This window comes from Notolepis coatsorum, assembly GCF_963971535.1.
Source record: "Notolepis coatsorum genome assembly, chromosome: 2".
Classification (NCBI taxonomy): domain Eukaryota; kingdom Metazoa; phylum Chordata; class Actinopteri; order Aulopiformes; family Paralepididae; genus Notolepis; species Notolepis coatsorum.
Window position 1 is genome coordinate 193,499,381 of NC_140166.1, and position 20,072 is coordinate 193,519,452.

At 42.8% G+C, this 20,072-nt stretch overlaps 1 protein-coding gene across 1 annotated transcript; it reads left to right on the plus strand.

Annotated features, from left to right (window-relative positions):
* Window positions 1–178: 178 nt before the first annotated feature.
* tmprss9 (transmembrane serine protease 9) lies at window positions 179–19,235 on the plus strand (the record flags this gene model as incomplete). The annotated part of the gene is made up of 15 exons (XM_084308442.1): window positions 179–317; window positions 708–835; window positions 1,042–1,109; window positions 1,233–1,408; window positions 1,980–2,024; window positions 2,133–2,246; window positions 3,112–3,277; window positions 4,152–4,426; window positions 4,655–4,797; window positions 7,215–7,470; window positions 7,696–7,809; window positions 13,544–13,712; window positions 13,968–14,233; window positions 15,871–16,007; window positions 18,991–19,235. 15 exons carry the CDS (start codon window positions 179–181, stop codon window positions 19,150–19,152), a joined length of 2,358 nt encoding a protein of 785 aa, XP_084164568.1. The 3' UTR covers window positions 19,153–19,235.
* Window positions 19,236–20,072: the final 837 nt, after the last annotated feature.

The window sequence follows — 20,072 nt, forward strand, 5'->3', positions numbered from 1 at the left end:
ACACACTCACAACATTCCGAACTTACCCTTTAAGTAGGCTACTATTAAGTGAAAAATCTGATGAGTGGCCTAGTTTATTTTGTCTTTTGGGCTCAATATGTGTTTCCCTTTGATCAGAGATATTCTCCCCTTGACACCCTAGTCAGTGGGATGAGGAGGGGTCTCCTGTGAATCCAACATGAAGAAGGATGGAGGAGAGTCGTGGTCTTCTTCAGGCCCCTGCCCCGCGTCCTCCAACTCAGCCACCTGCAGGGGGATCCTCCTAGCCTTCTTCTTCATCTTCCTCATCGTCGGGGTCTTCATAGGCCTGCTGATTGGTAAGTCAATTGACATTAACATCTGGCTCATCATACAATCACACACTCTTAACTAAGTTTTTGTATTATATTAAAGAGGTGTAACATGTGGTAGGTTTTTTACCACTGTCTGTAAACCCACAATATATAATTCCTAAATTAAACAGATACAATTAGCTGTTTATACGAGTATGAGCTTTGGAAATGTAGATTTTCAAAATTAGGCCTGCACACATCACCATGCTCTGGGAGGAGCAATGCTGTATGCAAGCCCTTTAAAAAAAATCTAATATTTTTTTTCTTTTAGAAAGAGTTGTGAAATAAAATAAATACCTGCACTTATATGTTCTTGTCTATGAATATAAGTAAGTATTATATTATTCATGTGTGTTTCTCCTCTGTTCTTGTCAGCGTACCTCGTCCAGGAGCAGCATTACTTTATGGAGACGGTGGAGCTGAAAGGTCTGCACTATGACCCTGATCTGCAGGACGAGACCTCTGGTTTCTCCATGGTTCTCTCCACCCTTCTCAAGACCAAGGTTAGAGCTAACTGCCTCGCCCTCTGAGGACTCAGGACAATTATTTTCACTTTTCAGCATCTAATCATGTGTCTGAAAGGCTATTATTTGCCAAGTACAATGAATGTACAGGAACTTGTCTTGATGACGATGGCGCAAAGACATCAACAACTTAAAAAGTGTCCACAGTATGACAGACACACGTGTTCATTTCCACGTTCTCACAGATTGAAACTGTCTTCACCGCCTCATCGATATCACATCACTACATTGACTGTAGTATTATTGCCTATGGGTAAGTGAGTGCCGGACCACAGAGACTAGCTATCATTTTCTTCACGTGAAATAAATAACATTCACAGTAAAGAGTTAAAACTGCAAAGATGGGCACAATCAGTTTTTATTCCTGTTGTTCCAGTAACATCAACGGTGACGTTATGGTGACGTTTCGGCTGGTCTTCAAGGTGTCCAAGGTCCAGCAGTACTCCGACAACTTCGTCCAGGATCTGCTGAGGGTGGGGCTCAATGCAGCGCTGCATGGGAATGTCCTGGAGGTGCCAGCGTTTGGAGAGATCAATGCGATCATCTTACTGGGTACTTCAGCTATACTGTCATCAGCTTGACTGCCCACTAGATCCACTGTATTGTAATCCATGTTCCACAGGTGTGTACAGATAGAGAGGATGTCATACGTTCCTGTGCTCCAGCATAAAATTGTATATCACTTATAGCTATGCTATGTAGGATGGGCAGCCATGGCAGCTGTAACTGCACAGTGTTTAAACATGGAGGATAAGAGAAAACTGCAACAAAAAAAGTTATTTCTTCAAGCAAGGTAACCATGGGCACCATTTTACATTTGTGTCATTCACATTTGATGTTCTAGAGATGCAACCTTTTACAGATTTTGCAGCACTATTGGTGCCAGACCTGAAGAGCTTGTACGGGTGTGTCATTGTATTTCATACAACGCTGTTGCGAAGGTTTTCTCAAGGTTTCTCAACTCCGTAATTTAGACTGTAGCGATAATAATTTAGACTGCCAAAGTAGCGATTATTTTTATGAACAAGTTACACGGAGCAATATGGGAAATTGCTTTTTGACCAAACATTTTGTAATGTCTTGGGGTATATTTAGGCTTTTCTATTGTTTTTTTTCTCTCAAGGGGCCAGTGGAAAGTCATTCTACACCATTGGAGATGAGATGATGTGTAAGTTCTATCGGTCTTCTATCTGTGTATTTATCTCTGTATATCGTATCTGCTTGTCTAAAACCTCTCCATCTCTTTGACTCTGCTCTGCTCTCCTCCTGACTCCAGCCAGATGTCCAGACAACACCTTCGCCTGTGACAATGGAGAGTGTGTCACCAAAGTGAACCCTGAGTGTGACTTCATCACAGACTGCGCAGATGAATCTGATGAAGCTCGCTGCTGTGAGTGGCTTTCAAACTATTTTACTTGGTCGCAAACCAAATTTTCGTATCCTCAATTTAATATGTATTATTGTCATGTATTGGAGCAGTAGCTATGACAGCCAGGTCATGCTGAAAACAAGAATTGAATCAGAATAGATTTATGTGTGTCTCACAATTGCTCCCTCTCCCACCCCCTCACCATGACTGGCTTGTTTGGGATTCCCCACATTAGAGCGAGTCACGTGAACGTGCTACAGCTCCTCATGGTCATGTACATGATGTGAATGCGTGCAGTTGTGCACACGTGGGGGGGCGTGAATCCTTCCAATGGGGGATCAATCACACACCCATCACAGGGTCCATCTTTGTGTGTCCTGATAAGCCAGAATCAATGCATGCTTTCCCTTGAAATTGTCTGGTAGTGCAACAGCCTCCTCTGGACCTGATAGTGTGCGTGATCAAAAAAACAAAACATGCACCTACTGTACACGCTAAGCTCTTTCCATGTCCACTCTTTTTTTAATTTGATTTGATTTATTGACAAAAACATATAACAAAATTGACAGATCAACATGTGTATTTGCCTTGTCAGGGATAGAACGAATGTCCAGGACTTATTTCTATCGTTGTCCCTGTTGTTTCACTGATCCACAATAAAGTCCCCTTCTTGCTTTGCTTATACCCGTCCATTGACATTTACATTTACGTCCATTGATTGCACTGATCCACAATAAAGTCAACCTTCTGCAGGTTTCTTCTCCCTTTAACCGAGGAGTGTGTTGTTAGGACCTACTCAGCTGGCAGGGAGAGTCTCCCTCACATCACTGACTCCCCCTTTTCCTCTCTTTATCTTCCCCCTCGCTCTCTCCCTTTCTCTCCCTAGCCTGTGGTACTCGCCCTGCCATGGGGAATCGCGTTGTGGGTGGCGAGGACGCTCGGCCAGGGGAGCTGCCGTGGCAGGTCAGTCTGAAGCTGCACGGACGCCACACCTGTGGAGCCTCCATCGTCAACGAGCGCTGGCTGGTCAGTGCAGCGCACTGCTTCGAGAGGTACATTTCTGCAATCATATTTCCCTGATAAAAAAAGGTCTCTAGTATCAGTAGAATAGGGTTTTGTGACTGTTTTAAATCCCACCCTGTTTTTATGGTAACAGCTATGTGATTGTATATGTGATTCTCCCTAGCAATCAATAATAACCTCAGCAATAAAAGAGCATCACATCAGACTTTAAACGTGACATACAATGATGATGATGAAGACTTTATTTCAGACTCAAGGTCCATATTACACATACAAAACAACAACAATAATACAATAACAAAAGAAACAAGGCAACATAGATTAAAATACATAAAGGCATCGATTCCAATGTTTCCACAAATCAGAGGAGTACCTTGTATCACTTTGTTTTACATCACTAATGGCACCTATTTTCTTGTTTTTTGACTCTAATAGTCGACACATAAATTTAAACATCAAGTTCCTCAGCAGAGCATGGAAGCTGGGGACATTTGTAGTCACAAACAAATGGCTTGCACTAGTCCGTCTTGGGAGCTTAAGGAGGATCCTAAATGCATCATTATATGCTACCTGCAGTTTTTTAATTTTTGCTGTGCTATAATTACACCAGAGGTGTGCAGTATAAAAATAGAGTACAATAGGCTCTGAACAGGCTTATTTTCACATTGTCTGTACACATATAACATTTTCGTGCCAGCATATTGGCCTGTGCATACAGTTTGCAGCACTGGCGCTGCCCATCAACATCATCACACATGTCAGTGATATTGTGACCCAAATATCGCACACTCTTCACCACATCTAGAGCACTACACATGCAGTAAATCATACACAAGCCCAGGTTAAAAAATAAAGAAAGCAAACAAGCAAACAAAAACCACTCAACTATTCTTCACCCTGTAGGGACAACGACCCCAAAGAGTGGTCAGCACTGGTTGGGGCCAGTCTGGTCAGTGGCGAGGAATCCGAGTCCGTCTTAATCAACATCAAGTCATTGGTGGTGAACCCGGAATACAACCCTACGACTACAGACAATGACGTGACGGTTCTGGAGCTCGAGACCCCTCTCACGTTCAGCCCCCATGTCCAGCCCGTCTGCCTGCCTTCCCCCTCTCACATCTTCGCCCCAGGACAGAACTGTATGGTGTCGGGATGGGGCGCACTCGCTCAGTTCTTGTGTGAGTCTGTCTGTGTATTATGTGCAATAAATGGGGGGCATGTTGAATTGTTTGCTATGAAACAGCGCTTCATATTAATAATTTCCATTAGCGAGCGACAGTATTCATAGTATTGGATCGCAGACGGCTTAGTTGCAGGCAACAGGAGGTTGTAATCAAATAGCAGGTGATTATCATTAAATGACAACCGTGGCCAATAACAACCTTTGTTCTTGTTGTGTTGTTCAGATGAGGTGCCTCCCAAACTGCAGAAGGCCGTAGTGAGGATCATTGACTCCAGGGTGTGTAACAAGTCACTGGTCTACAGAGGAGCCGTGACTGATAACATGATGTGTGCCGGTTTCCTGCAGGGGAAGGTGGACTCCTGTCAGGTCAGTTCACATTGTCCTTCTCACCTGACCTTGCAATGTAATGAATTAAGAGTTTCAAATAATCAAACTTCTTCCAGGCTGTTTGTTTCTAACCATTGTAGATTTAATATCTAATCGAAGTCAATATATCAAATCCAGTCCAACCCAGTCCCGCGTGGACTTAGTTTTATCAACAGGAGACACGCCGTGTTATGTGCTTAACTGAGATAATTTGGTCTCGTATAGGAAAAGTTGTCCCCTAAAATACAACTCATCATTGTACTTGAGCTATCGGCTTGCATTATCTGACAATGGATTTTTGCCTCACGGCCACGGGTGGGTTTCTATAAATAGACTGGATGTTCCTTTCTCCTTTTGTTGTTTGTAATATACCCAGGGTTTAAATTACTCATTGACACCGGTTCCACCCTAAAAACACAGCCCATAATGCTGTTTCTGTATTTCTGTATTGTCTTGTGATGAATTATTGACATTTACATTTAGCGGACGCTTTTATCTAAAGTAAAGTAAATTGTGTGCAACAAAGCCATCGAGCGCTTCACTCGGAGTGCATAGTAAGCATAGACAATAAGACATGTTATTTAATAGTGCTGTCAATCGATAAAAATATTTAATGTGATTAATCGCATGATTGTCCATAGTTAACTCACAATTAACTCAATCTCCGCCAATCACGTATATATACGTTATTAGATCGTTTGATATTTTTCCTTTGATCCCCGCGCTACAGACTCGCCCGAAGCGATCTGAATCACTTTGGCACAGCCACATACGCTTGAACTGCAATGTCGATCGAATATCACCAGATGGCAGTATCGTCTACCATTTGAACTCTGATAGGAAGGCAGCATTATTGTCATTGAATGCATCGAGGCATTGAGACTGGCTCTGTGGGGGAGGAGCTCTCCCAAAGCAATCGCAAAAGCAGACCCGCTCGCTTCAAAACCTAGTGTCCAGTAAACAACGTGTAATTACATATAAACTTGTAATTGCGATCGCCGATGGGATCATTAGAATTATTCTTTTTGGAGTACCTTCTGGCTAAGGTAAGAACCCCCTATGTCTATTTTACAGAACATGGAACATGTTTATGTAACGATCGCAGTGGCTTGCTGTACTGGCTTTTTCTAACGATCTGGATGATTTTGTGAAGGTACATGTACATGTTATATACCTTTGATTTGGGGGTTCAGGGAATCAACCAGAATGATTAGGGCTTATTGCACATAAAGCGTCCTATCTCGCGATCTATGGAAAAAGACTGGATTATTTCGGAAATGGGCGATGTTCAGCGTGTAATAAACTACAAACTAAAGAAAAAAACGCCTTTTTACATGCTGTACTGCAAATAGTGTCTGTCAAATTAGCCATACCATTTTCCCCATAGCTATAATATAGAATATATATAGAAATAGCTCCGCAAAGATCATGAATTATCGCGAAAACAGTCACGAAAAGCCGGCCTACTGACCGCAAGATGCGCGGCCAGCGTGGCAGAGAATGAGTTAATCGCAAATTAATCGCATATTTTGTATCTGTTCTAAATCTACCTTGAAAGGATATTTTTCAAGTTTTAATACTCTCATCAACATGAAAGTCAACAAATGCTTGCTTTATGCAGCCATTTAACACAAAAGGATGACCCTCATGCATTGCAAATTTGCATCAAATTCAAAACAGAGTGATGCAAAAAAAAATTAAAAAAACTCTAACCCTAACTAACCTTACTGTCATGCACTTGTCATGCATACTGTCCTAATATACTAACCTACACTATAGCACTCAACACTTTGATGAAAATTTTTACTCAGCTGATAGAGTTGTACCCTTCCTGCTGTCTTGTTGTACAAAACTTGTAAGTCGCTTTGGATAAAAGCGTCAGCTAAATGACAAAAATGTAAATGTAAATGTAAATGCACAAAATAACTTAAAAGAAAATAATAATTTAAAACAATGAATAAAGTGCATGAAATAATAGGGGAAAGAAAGCGTTAGGAACTTGTTTAATGTTACATTCACCCACACAAGGGCTGAGGACTCACACCCCCTGCCTCCCCCTCTCTCTCTCACACACACACTCTCCCACCTCTCTTTCTCTCTTGCCCCTTCCTCTCTCTCACCCCCCACACACAATTTGAGTCAGAAACAAACATAGTATCAATGAGAGTATCAATAATACACCTGAGTGAAGTCTGAAAAAAAAAGTTAAAAGAAAAAAAGATAAAAGTTTTTTTTAAAACGTTAATCGTGCATTAAAAAAATAGTGGCATTAACAGAATTGTGCGTTAACGCGTTAATATCGCGTTAACTTTGACAGCCTTTCATTTCATTTTGTTTTTATTCATTCAGATGTCTATTGAATAAGTGTGTCTTGAGTCTGTGTCTGACCCCAGCCTCCCGTCCTGTCTGACCTCCAGGGTGACTCTGGAGGGCCCCTCGTGTGTGAGGAAGCCCCAGGAAGGTTCTTCTTGGCTGGGGTAGTGAGCTGGGGTGTGGGCTGTGCCCAGATCAACAGACCCGGGGTCTACTCCAGAGTTACCCGGCTCCGCAATTGGATCCTCAGCTATACAGACCCCAGCCTAGTCAATCTCCACTACACGCCCTCTGTGCCAGTTACGATGCCAGCGCCTATGCCCAAGACCATGGTCATGGCCTCCCCTCCCCTCCTACCTGGTAAACAAATGTCCTGAGAGATTGTAATGATTGATTGGATCATTCATGAATCAACCGTTAGTCAATCCAATTTACAAATTGATAATCAATCCCTGCAATAATAAGAACAATGATAATTGTAGGAAATATATGAACACACAAATTTGACAAATACCGTAGATTTGATTGATGTCATTTGCAGCCAAAGCTGACGCCCATGCTAATCTCTTCCATCATGTCTCCCAGCCTTTAACTGCAGTGGGAACTTCAGGTGTAGTGCCAGCGTGTGCATTAGCAAGGTCAACCCGGAGTGTGATGGAATCCCGGACTGCCCCAACGAGGCAGATGAGAGAAACTGTGGTGAGTTGATGCCCAGGGCCGGTGTTATGCCAAATTCTGCATGTCCGCCAAGAATAGCATGCAGACTTACGTATTTCTGTAGTGATACAGTACATTTGTATGTATCAGCCTACATTTGGTTTTCACAGGGCCTAAAACACAACTATCTTATCTAATACATTCACCTACAGAATATTGTAACATATGATAATGATATGTATTCATTGTATGTATCAGTACACCACTTGGTTTGTATAAGGTCTAAAATAAGTAAATTAACATAATGCATTTAATCTAAAGGAGAAACTGGTGTTATATTTCATAATGGCTGCGTGTCTTGCTTTGCCTATTGGACTGCTCTGTGTGCCTATTGGACTGCTCTGTGTGCCTATTGGACTGCTCTGTGTGCCTATTGGACTGCTCTGTGTGCCTATTGGACTGCTCTGTGTGCCTATTGGACTGCTCTGTGTGCCTATTGGACTGCTCTGTGTGCCTATTGGACTGCTCTGTGTGCCTATTGGACTGCTCTGTGTGCCTATTGGACTGCTCTGTGTGCCTATTGGACTGCTCTGTGTGCCTATTGGACTGCTCTGTGTGCCTATTGGCGCCGGATGATAGACTTAATGCACGAGGACCACACGCCGCTACTTGCATATAAGCAGGTGCGGTTGCTGCTAATCTCCCTTCTCCATCTTTCAAGCCAACAAGCTTGCTCATACGCATCTCACGACGCCGATTGAGATGACATCTCTTCATGAACACTACTCAGGATTATAACCAACGGCCCTTTTCAGGGATAAAACCCCCGGGAAGAGCTGCCGCTTTCGAAAGAACCGGTGTTCTCTCTCTCCCACGGCCATGATGAGCAGGATCTCAGGTCCCGTCACTCTGTTCCCAGATGTGGTGATGTGGTTCATCACCGGCTCCACACCTCACCTTTTCGGGGCTATCCCCCCGAGAGCAGTGAGAGGGCCAGGCCAGCACTCGTCACCATGGGGATTCCAGTCACTGCCTCTCGCCGGCTGCATCAATGATAAACAGGGTTCGCACAAGGTCCTTGAAGTGCTTAAAGTGCTTAATTTTTTTACCAAAAGTCGAGGCCTATAATTCCTTGAAAACAGCGCATTTCTTAACAAGGTGCTTAAAAAGTAATTGAAATTTAAATCAACCATTGGCATTGAATGTTTTGTTCATCCATGATCAAATTGTTCTGAATCAAGAAATCGTCTTGCACGCTCCAACTGCTTTTCCTCATTTCTTCATGTGTGATGCTCTAGCTTGCTTTAGCTGGCAAGCAGGCCATGCTTAAAAAAACAGCATTTAAAAGTGAATTGTATCCTTCGAGTGACATCCTTGAAAATGAAAAATAGTGGTTGGAAAAGTCCTTGAATTTCATTTAGCAATGTCTGTGGGAACCCTGGATAAACCTCACAGAGTCCATTTCCAAACGAGGCATGTCCGAATTGCCTACTAATAACGGGTCTTTAAATACTTGAGCTGCAAACATTTCACCGGCTTAGTTCATACAATCCAATTGTAACTAAGATTTGTTGGGAAAAGATTATCGCTTTTGTGCATAGATCACTAAATATATCAGTTTATAATAGCATTACACATTACAGTGCTGTAGTGCAATCTTCTCCGTCTGTAGGGAATAGCAATCTTTAAATGCTTGAGTTGCATTCCACATTTGCATTTCCTGGCAGCAGATGACATGGATGTTAAATGCCTCGTTGAATACTTAACCTATAAACTTAGGACTGTTCTGATGTAACTAAAATATTTGCTGGGGGAAAATGCTTTTAATGCATAGCTCAATTAACAAAAAAACTGTTTTGTGCTGCAGATTTTGAAATGTAATGCTGCGAGTACTTGGATCATTCAGAATGTACAGTGCCTGCAAGCACCACCCCCAGAGTTCCTGGACTTTGGAAAGGTTCTACCCCCAGAGGAGCGTCTTTTGGGGGGTAAAATAATCTCCCAAACCTCTGCTTAGATCCTGGTCCCTGCAGTGCAAACACACTGATCCCTATAGTTCCTGCGGTGCAAACACAGTTATATCCTAATGGGACCCCGTTTCTCCTGGCTATCATGTTGGCAAAGCATGTCAGCGCTCTGTGCACCTTGTCAGTCCTTCCGCCTGACTGTCAATGGAGATGGCAACAGTGATATTCTGAGACCTAAACCTGCTTGTGTCCCTTAGAACATTAGGAGCTCTTTTCGTTCCAGGGACTGTGGACAATATCCTGAAGGAATTCTATAATAATAATAATAATAATAATAATAATAATAATAATAATAATAATAATAATAATAATAATAATAATAATAATAATAATAATAATAATAATAATAATAATAATAATAATAATAATTTGTAAAAATCTCAAAGTGCTACAGGAGATAAAAACAAAAAGTTAAATGAATAAAACAATTAAAATGAATAAAACAACCAATGAAATGGAACTGGCAGAGCAGAAGGCTCGATCGCCCATGGTGTGCAGCTTAGTCCTGGGGGCTTTGAGGAGGTAGGCTGTGCCGGAGCGGAGGGAGCGTGAGGAGGACTGGGGGGTGAGAAGTTCCTTGAGGTAGGCAGGGGCACCACTGTACGCACTGGTGAGTGAGGAGGGAGACCTTGTACTCGATCCTGTGTTCCACGGGGAGCCAGTGAAGTGATCTGAGGGTGGGGGTGATGTGATCATATTTGTGCACCCTCAACATGATCCTAGCAGCTATTCTGGATGGTTTGCAGTTTTTGAATGCTTTTACTAGGAATCCCGATGAGGAGTGCATTGCAATAGTTCAGCCTGGAGGAAACAAAGCGTGGACGAGTTTCTCAGAATCTGCCAGGGTGAGTGAGGAACGGAGTTTAGTGATGTTTCTGAGGTGAAAGAAAGAGGTCTTGCAGAGGTGTTTCATGTGAGTTTCGTATGTGAGGTGGGGGTCCATTTTCACACCCAAGTTGGTGACAAGGGTGGATAGGGGAATGTCCTGACCGGAGAAGGAGATGGTGGTGATGGTGGATGACCGGACCTGATGTGGGGTACCGATCAGCATGGCTTGAGTTTTGGAGCTGTTGACCTGGAGAAACCTGTGGTTCATCCACGCCTTAGTCTCCTCCAGGCAAGCGGTCAGTGTGGGGGGTGATGAAGGTGATGATGGTGTAATCCGGATATACAGCTGGGTGTCATCAGCGTAACAATGGAACGACACACCGTGCCGGCTGATGATGCGGCCGAGGGGGAGCATGTATAGGGTGAACAGCAGGGGGCCGAGGACGGATCCCTGGGGGACACCACAGGTGACGGGGTGGTTGGATGATTCTAATGATGAGGAGAAGAAGAACATGCATCTGCTGCATCCTATCCGTGCACTCTCCATATATATGGAACGCACGGCCGGCTTCAGGTCCACATCACAGCTGCTCCTGTGCCACGGTGGGGCTGCCCGAGGCCTGCCTCTAAAAAACACCTATCGTTTTCGCTGTGTGAGGGCATTGCTTTCTGCTACACCCAGGCAGCCATTCGTGGAGTGGCTGCCTCCTCTGCCTTGCTCAAGGGGCGTATCAGTGACAGACACTGCACAGCAGCATCCTGGTCCTCACCTTGTCCTTTCGTCAGATTTTCGACATCCCTTCTTCTAGTTCGAACGAGCGGTTGGGTTTTTTCTGGGCTTCTTGCTTTCGGTAGGGGCTCTTTATGCATAATTACACACTGGAGTGCCCGTCACCCCCTGCTCAGGTTACAATTCGTAACTCCTTCACTGATCCCCTCCAGATACTCTGTCAATTTCCCTGTGAAATACTTCTCCTCCTGCGGGTTTGAGAACATTTCATTCAGGGTCAGTGCTTATCCACGTGTAAAGAGGGTCCTCTTTTGCAACCGTTATAATTCGTAACCAGGTCTTGTTGGCCGCCCTGTTTTCCTATCCCCTTGTATACCTAAAAACAAGGCTTTTCTCAGTAATTTTTGCCTCTGACTTGTCAGTGTTGGATGTTTGGCTGCTGCGTCTTTATGCACAAGGAACAGCTCTATCACTTTATTCATCCTCCTCAACAGGAGTCTGTGTTCCTCCCTCTGATTTTTTTTTTTTTTGGGTCAACAGGGTACTGATCAGGGCTACACGGCTAGCCCCACCCTATTGTCCAGTAGGCGAAGCAAGACACGCAGCCAGTATGAAATATAACAAAGGTTATGAATTATAACCCTGGTTATATGAACACTGGTGTAGTGTCTTGCTTTTTCACCCCGTTGTCCCTCTTTTTCTTGTGAAAGAAGCTACAGAAGGGAAATTAGCAGCAACCACACCTGCTTATATGCAAGCAGCGGGGCGTGGTTCTGGTCAGTGATAGGCGCATTGAGTAAAAGTATTTTAGCAGGTGCCAATAGGCGCACGGAGCAGTCCAATAGGTGAAGGAAGACGCCAGTATTCATATAACTTTGGTTATAATTCATAACCTTTGTTATGCTGTGTTCTGCGAATACAAAATATACGTATAACTACAGAAATCACTCCCACAGGCTGCATGAAATTCTCGGTGGGCATGGACAATTTGGCATAACACCTGCCCTGGGCACAGGCCGTATAGGCCGCCAGGCGTCATCCACTAGTGGGCGCCAGCTGCCAGGGCAAAAGAAAGTCTGATTGAAAAAAATAATAATAATAAAACTAGATTACTAGACATTTCGCTCCAAAGTTTAAGTCTTAAAAGAATTACAGGAGAAAGAAAAAAAACAACAACCATCTTTCGGTGGTTGGCACCTTGCATCAGCATGGTTACCTCCGCCGTCGGTGTGTGAGTGAATGGGTAAAATGTGAGGAAAAAATTGTAAAGCGCTTTGGATAAAAGCGATATATAAATGCACCATTTACCTTTTATTTTTTAGCAGAGGTTCTTGCAGTCTCTACATTAGTGCTACAGGGAATATGTAGATATAATCTGAGGCTAGGGACCCTGAGGAATCTAGGGGCACCAGCCAGTCTATGCTAACTTGGAAGGGAATTCGGCTCCAAATCTTAACCCTATAAACCTGTAGCTGTAACACAAGTGATGCAGCCAACGTTACAGTCTTTCTGAGGCTGTTGCAGGCTACATTCTAAAGCATGCGTGAAGATAGAGGTGTCACCTGAAACCGTAGACCTTGAAGAATCTGGAGATAACCCTTACATGCTACCTTACCAGAAAGTTTATGATCATTTGCTCCATATTTTGATTGGGAAAAAAACGATTGGGCTCACTGGAACCACAAAAGTGTCACCTTTACAACCATGTCAGATTTTTTCTTTTGATCATATTTAGCCTATTCCTATTTCTGTGTTATAAAGCTGAGACTCTTATGAATCAAGTACAAATGTATTTATGTGTAATGATCTGAGTAGTCATGTTAGACCTTTCAATGTGGTGATTTGGGGGTATTTGGTCTGACTGTATAAAATTACCTCATGAGCATTTACAATCTGATTTATATGAGATATGGGCCCTTAAGAGAATGTGTGGTGTATCTATGTACAGTACATTTATGATAAAGGTGGATTTCTGGGACATTTTCACAAGTAATTCTGCCGCCAGTTTTTGCAGATGGCCAGATTGGTTTTCATTATATTGTGTTATATTATATTATCAGAAGAGGTTGGCCTGTCTGATGTTCCACCTAGGGAACCAAATGTAACAGTGCTGACTCTGTTTGCACCAAATACTTAAGACAAGCTAGTCAATTCAAATGAGTAAACTTTAGGTACACTTTTGCTCTTTCAGACTGTGGTGTGCGTCCTGCGGTTGGTTCTCAGAGGATTGTGGGCGGGGTGACGGCTCGAAGAGGAGAGTGGCCTTGGATAGGCAGTCTGCAATACCAGAGGCTCCACCGCTGTGGGGCTACACTCATTCACAGCAAATGGCTGCTCACAGCCGCGCACTGCTTCAAAAGGTTCCAGCCTTCTCTTTTTCATATTTTAATATCACATTGAAATACATTTTATACTCTAACCTACGTGTTTTAGTTTGAGGCACAACACAAGATTCCAAACCACGTGAACCATTCAATACTGTGCTGTACTGTATTACATATATGGCCAGTCCAAAGGTTTCCTTGAAGTTGAGCCTAAAATGCACTTGTGAATTCCTGTCTTAACACTTCAGCATGTTATGTAGCATGTTCTAACATTGTTATTCGCATCACCAGTGACTCCAGCCCTTCCGGCTGGTCAGTGAGCCTGGGCTCAGTGCTGCGGTCCGGGGTCGGAGCCCTGATCATCCCCATCCAGAGGGTCATCCTCCACCCATCCTTCAACAGCACCACTATGGACCATGATGTGGCTCTGGTGGAGTTGGCCGTACCAGCCACCAGTTCCTACACCATCCAGTCCGTCTGTCTCCCCTCCCCGGTCCACCACTTCTTCAAGAATACTGAGTGCTACATCTCTGGCTGGGGATCCATGAGGGAGGGAGGTGAGAGAGATTCAGATTGATGCAGATATTACATAGGTTGAGCCAAAACCATCTTATTGTAAGATCATATTTGCTCTGTACTCCGCACTTACAATGAACCCTTGCACTGAAGAACTATATAACTCTGTTTAGATTTTTTCTTTTCATCAAGAGACATCAAGAAGAGAAGCCTGAAACTCGAAGAATGTTTGGCCAGTTAGACGTGAATCTAGTGTTGCCTGTTGTGTCCGATCTAGCTGCTCTCTGTCTCATTGTTTCCTCCGAACACGCAAATGCACCAGACAGCTGTGCTGGTTATAACAGATAACATTAATTATGGATGAGGAGGACTAGAGACAGACTAGAGAATAATGTTTGTTAGCAGATATTTTTTATCCAACGTGACGCAGGGTTTCGTTATGATATACCTTCATAGGGAGATTGTGGAGACCATGATATTCTTACAAAAGCCACACTTAATTTCCATTCATAGCTTCCTAGCATCCTAGCATAGCATCCAGTAGCTATTAGCATAGCAACGAGTAGCTAAGCACTGTAATGTTAGCCAGCCAACTTTGATTGCTTGCTAATTCAAGAATGTAATGTCAGTCTCCACAAAGCCCTGTTAATAGATCACTTAAACTAGACCTCCCTCTCTCTCTCTCTCTCTCTCTCTCTCTCTCTCTCTCTCTCTCTCTCTCTCTTTCACACACACACACACACACACACACACACACACACACACACACACACACACACACACACACACACACACACACACACACACACACACACACACACACACACACACACACACTATCTCCTCCGACACACTATGTCTTGAATCTGCAAGGTTTCTATTGTTTTGAATGAAAGCTATTGGAGTTATTGCGTTCACAAGTAGGATATGAATGTGCACAGCAAATGAGAAAAGATTTGCATGAAAAGTATTCGACATACACTAATTGAAAATGTAAACATTTGGCCTGATGGTGGTGCTAGAGGAAAGGACATGGGGTCACCATAATCAATCGGGTTCACCCTCTAGGGGTCATAAATGTGAACTGCACATTTGAAAAGATTTGAAGGACTCACATTTGAAAAGATTTGAAGGAAAGCTCTTTGAGTTATCACGTTCACAATAAAAAAAATTACGTTTGGACTGATGGTGGCGCTAGAGGCAAGACCTTGGGGTCACCAAAATCAATAGGGTTCATCCTCTAGCGGTCATAATGTGCACCACAAATTTGAAAGGATTCAAATGAAAGCTATTTGTGTTTTTTTTTTGGGAAGAAATGCTATCCTCCTTTTGAGGGATGTGCGTGTTCATATTTTACTTGGAGAAATCGCTATGGTGACGCAACTCAATTGACACCATCGGATAAAATGTTTGGACCGCCCATGTATTTACAGTTGTAAAGTCAATCCAAATCACTTGGGCATGAATGTGATATATCACAAAAAAAGTACTCAACCAGGTACCAACGCTCTTACCATCTTTAGATAATGAAGTTTGAAAACACTGTTCCTCTGAAAACTTCAAATGGAATTACATGGTTCTTGGTCTGAGAAGAGCCTGCGCTGTTCCAACATTCCATTTAGCTTGTGAAAACACAGAAAACAACGGATGTCTCTCTTTGATTCCCCCTCATGCACAGGTTCATTGACCAGCCTGCTGCAGAAAGCTGCAGTGAGCGTCATCGACCGGGAAGACTGTCAGCAGTCCTATGGCAACGGGCTAACTCCTAGCATGATGTGCGCTGGTTACATGGAGGGAGGCAAGGACACCTGTTTGGTAAGATATACTGTACATACAATATTATGTGGCATGAATACCTTTCTCTCAGTCTTCTTCAGACATGTGTCCCCAACAGCATGAATGAATGAATGAATGAAAACTTTATTTAACAGATTGCAGAATGGGTACAATACAGTACGGCTCAATACATACAATTGTTAAGGGGATGCAGACCTGAGAAAGACGTTTGTCTTGTTTCCATCAGGGTCCCCCATTTTCAATTCATATAGACATATATGACATACATGACATACAGATAGTCAGTACTGCTACATCTATACATTTATGACATACCAGATTTGCAAATACAGTACTGTTTGTGATACAGAAGGAGTCAAGAAAAGGGAGTATATACATTTGACGTAGAAACTGTACATTGGAGGTTGGGTGGGGGGGGTTGGGTACATTGGGATATTGACAACCATACTGGGTAATTTACATTGGAGGTGGTTGGGGGGGGGGGGGCGGGGGGCACACTGTATAAACAAGTAACACTGTACATTGAGGGGGGGGGGGAGGAGACACTGTACAAACAAACACAATTGTGCATTGAACTATTGACAAAACCATACTAGGTAAATGACTGTACATTGGAGGGGGTTGGAATGATTGGGTTAGGATATTTACAGGGGCCAGTGTTGAATTGCAGTCTCCCGTAGGTGTCCCTTGAGAGAGGTTTTGAAAGTGGGTAGTGATCCACATTCCTTTACAGCTTTGGGTAGGGCGTTCCACATTGATGTGGCATAATTGCGAAACGTGTTTAGTCCCTTATTTGAGCCGAATCTGGGTTTGACATGATTTGTGGAGCTCCCTCTGGTGTTGTGATCGTGGTATTCACTGACCTTTGGGAAGTATTTTGACATGTACATGGGTACCTTGGTCGTGTAGTGTATCTTGTAGACCAGGCCCATTGCAAGTTGTTGTACTCTGTCGTCTACTCTAAGCCATCCTAGGTTGTCGAAGTGGGCAGGGGTGAGGTGGGTTCTAGGAGTAAGGTCAAGCAGTAGTCTGACCAGTTTGTTTTGAGATGTTTGTAATTTTGTTTTTAGCGCCTTTGAGGTGCTTTGGTACCATGAGGTGCAAGCATAGTCGTAGTACCCCTGAATGAGTGCTCCTGCCAGAGTCTTCAGGGTGTTCTTGTTTACCAGAGAGGAGATCCGGTACAAGAATCGAGTTCGTTGGTTGACTTTTTTTATTACATTGGATGCCATTTTGTCACAGGAGAGATTAGCCTCTAGGATGGACCCCAGGTAGGTAATTTCATCTTTCCTTGTGACAATATTGTCACCCACTGTAACTGAGAAGCCGTCGGTCTTGCTGAGTTTGTTATTTGAACCGAAGAGAATGGACTCTGTTTTGCCCATGTGTAATGATAGTTTGTTATCAGCGAGCCATATGCAGATTCTGCCTAGTTCCGAGCTGAGGCTTTTTTCAACCTGCATCCCGGTAGTATGCTAACAGACAAAGATAGATTCGATTAAAATGATCAGTAATTTTTACACTAGTTTGCCCTCGACTCTTTAGCGGTTTCAAAGGCTTGTTCCTGGTCAAAACACTAGATTATAACCAATCATGGGCATGCAGACGTTATTCGGCTGCAGAATTACCATCAAAAACCCCAGTAATTGTTTATTCAGGGGGGCACTGCTGCACTTAAGTGAGAGATGCTTATCTGACTGGACAGAGAGGCCTGAAACTGCAGTGTTCCCCTTCTCACCCTCTCCTTCTCTGTAATCTGCTTATGTAACAGAGTAAGCCCACATGCATTCCTGTCCCGGTCAAAGCACCTGGAATGGCTATCCAAGTGACATTCTCTTTGGTCTTGTACTGTAGTAAATTGCTCTCTTTCTCTCTCTTTTTCCATCTCTCACACACATATACCGGTACACTACTCAACCTACTGGTTTTAGTGGAGAACACAGAAATATGTACATAATGACAATAACTTAATAGGCACTTCACCAATGCTGATTTATTTTGCACACATCCTAAGTTTTGCACACATTGATTTAGTTTGACCATTATTCAGAGTAAATTAGTTTGAATATGGCCACCATTGATGTCATTGAATCCTTGTGTTAATTACAGCTCAATGAAATTATGTAGCTGAAAAAATATCTTATAGGGACTGCTACCTTATCATTTCATTGAGCTGTAATTAACACAACACAAGGATTCAATGTTCCCGATGACATCACCGGTGGCCATATTCAAACTAATTTACTCTCAATAACTGTCAAACTAAATCAATGTGTGCAAAACTGTTTTGGGATGTGTGTGAGATTATTTGTTATGTTAAGGAAAAAGCCCCACAGATGTATTTTCTGTTAGAGGTAGAAACACAAGATTTTGTCAACTGTCAAGACATGTGGCTACACAAGACAACATTAATTTCACATATTTATCATGAATATTGATTTTTTCTTTACGCAAAAAATCACAGAAATTTGTTGAACAATCATTTCACATGGTAAATATCAAATTTACATTACATCACACTTAAAATTCAACCAGTTTTGAATCCAGCGGTACCAAGCATTTGATATACAGCAACTCCTTGTAGTTTTTTAGATACCGCCATTTCTGTATCATACTATATTTAGTCATTAGTCAAAACATTTGAATGTTTGAATATGCAAATATGTGAATTTTTGTCATGTGTAGCCACATGTCTTGACAGTTCTCACAGCTAAATACATACTAAATAGTCCTTAATGGGGTAAACCCACACAAACAGATACAAAAAAGTAAACTTGCGCTGTAGCCTCATACGTTAACCGACTTGAAAGATGTCAACTGATTTGTGCTCAGCTCAGCTAGTGTGTTAAGTGCTGTAAGTGTAAAGGACATTATAAAAGTCCACTATGGACATTAATGTCTCCTGATCTGTGCTCAGCTCAGCTAGTGCTTTAAAGTGCTGTAAAGGAAATGATAAAAGTCCACGTGGACATTAACGTCTCCCCTTCTCTCCGTCACCCAGGGCGACTCCGGAGGTCCTCTGACGTGTCGCCAACCCTCTGGCCAGTGGTTCATCGCTGGGGTGACCAGCTGGGGTCACGGGTGTGGACGCACAGGTTTCCCAGGGGTGTACATACGCGTGACGGCTGTCAGGGAGTGGATATCTACATACCTGCCTTTCTGAATACAAACCAATTAAAGAGACGTCGTACACCATGATGATCCTCAAGGAGACAGATGGACCTGCCTGATGCATCTTCTCCAGAACACTGTACTGTACTGCATGAGATGGGTTTCCTGAAGCTGTGCTAGTAGAAAATCAGTTAACACTCATACAGACGTCACGTTTAGTTCTTATAGACAGAATGTGTCAATTGTTCCGGCTGATTACGATCTCCAGAATATTGTCTTGTGATATCTGCTGATTGAGGGCAATGTGCTGTTTGTAGTACTGTGCAATGGTCTGGCCCGCGACCACAACACCTTGCAACCGTCTCGACACATGAACTGGAACAAGAAGATAAACTCTGGAACCATCATTCTGATCTAGGGCCTATGGACACACTACCACCACATCCACAATGGGGAATTGTATATTTATTTTACCGTATTTATTGTCATGGCTCATAAAAATGCATCAAGTTAAGAAATGTTTAATGTGTGTGGGGTTCTGAATACATGTGGTTCATTTATTGAAAGCCATTGTTTTTTGTCTTTTTTCTAAGAATACTTGAGTACTGTGCCAGACTAAAATGCTTCATATTATGTATGCTAGTACCAGACAAAGTACTAGAACTGCAGCCACCCAGCATAATCATTTAAAGGGATAGTTCACCCAACATTTTAAATAATATATTTCCCTTACCCAGAGTGCTATCTATCTATAACGTTTTGTTGTGATTCGCCTAGTTTTGGAGATGTCTGCCATGACTGCCGTCACTAATAGAATGGAGCTGAATAGCACTCAGTTTGTGGCACTCAAAACACCAACATCTTTAATTATTTTTTAACTCAAAAGCAATATCCCTTTACAGAAATCAAGACCCGGTTACTCAGGGTAATACACGGACCTTGGTGTGAGAAGTTTTATGTAGGAACTATTTC